We start from the raw sequence: 591 nt of genomic DNA on the forward strand, positions 1-591 counted from the left end.
CTCTTTCCTTCAAGTTTCTTAAGATCTCTTGTCACCATTACGGTCGCCATGCCCTTGCGAGCAGCGGCTTTTCGATCCACTCGGCGGTTCAGAAGTTTGCGGTCGAGAGGCCAATAGGCGTAGGGCTCGAGCTTACCTTTCTTCTTCAAATCACCACCAGCTTTTCTGCTCGTGTAATCAGCGCCGGTATAAGACCAGCCGGACTCCGTCTTATGCCGCTTCTTCTCGGAACTCCGTGAAGATTTTCCTGATTTAAGGCTGATAGATAAGCTTCTTGTTTCAGAATCTTTAACTGAAGAATTTTTCTGTTGCTTGGGTTTAATCAAGTCGTCGCGTACAATGAGTCGGCCATCATTATCGATTTCTGGCTCATCTTCAGAAGCTTCAACTTTCCTGTTGAGCTTAGATGTGGACTGTAGGATCGATCTTGTTTTCCTTCGATCCAATAAGTCGAGCGGATCATCGTCAGACTGATCGAGTAAGTCTTCCGGCAAGCTCTTATTGAATGATTTGCGCTTTCGGGTGGACCTGAGAAAAACAATTATGATTTGAAAAACATTTTCAGGTCATTTTTCTTTCTTTTACTAGTGA

The 591-nt window shown here is 44.5% G+C and overlaps 1 protein-coding gene across 1 annotated transcript; it reads right to left on the reverse strand.

Moving 5' to 3' along the window:
* Positions 1–5: 5 nt before the first annotated feature.
* LOC110034335 (RRP12-like protein) lies at positions 6–528 on the reverse strand (the record flags this gene model as incomplete). The annotated part of the gene is made up of 1 exon (XM_020738610.1): positions 6–528. A coding segment is annotated over one exon (523 nt), but the record flags the coding sequence as incomplete, so codon positions are not given.
* Positions 529–591: the final 63 nt, after the last annotated feature.

The sequence above is a fragment of the Phalaenopsis equestris genome, unplaced genomic scaffold (assembly GCF_001263595.1).
Source record: "Phalaenopsis equestris unplaced genomic scaffold, ASM126359v1 Scaffold184164, whole genome shotgun sequence".
Taxonomy (NCBI): Eukaryota; Viridiplantae; Streptophyta; class Magnoliopsida; order Asparagales; family Orchidaceae; genus Phalaenopsis; species Phalaenopsis equestris.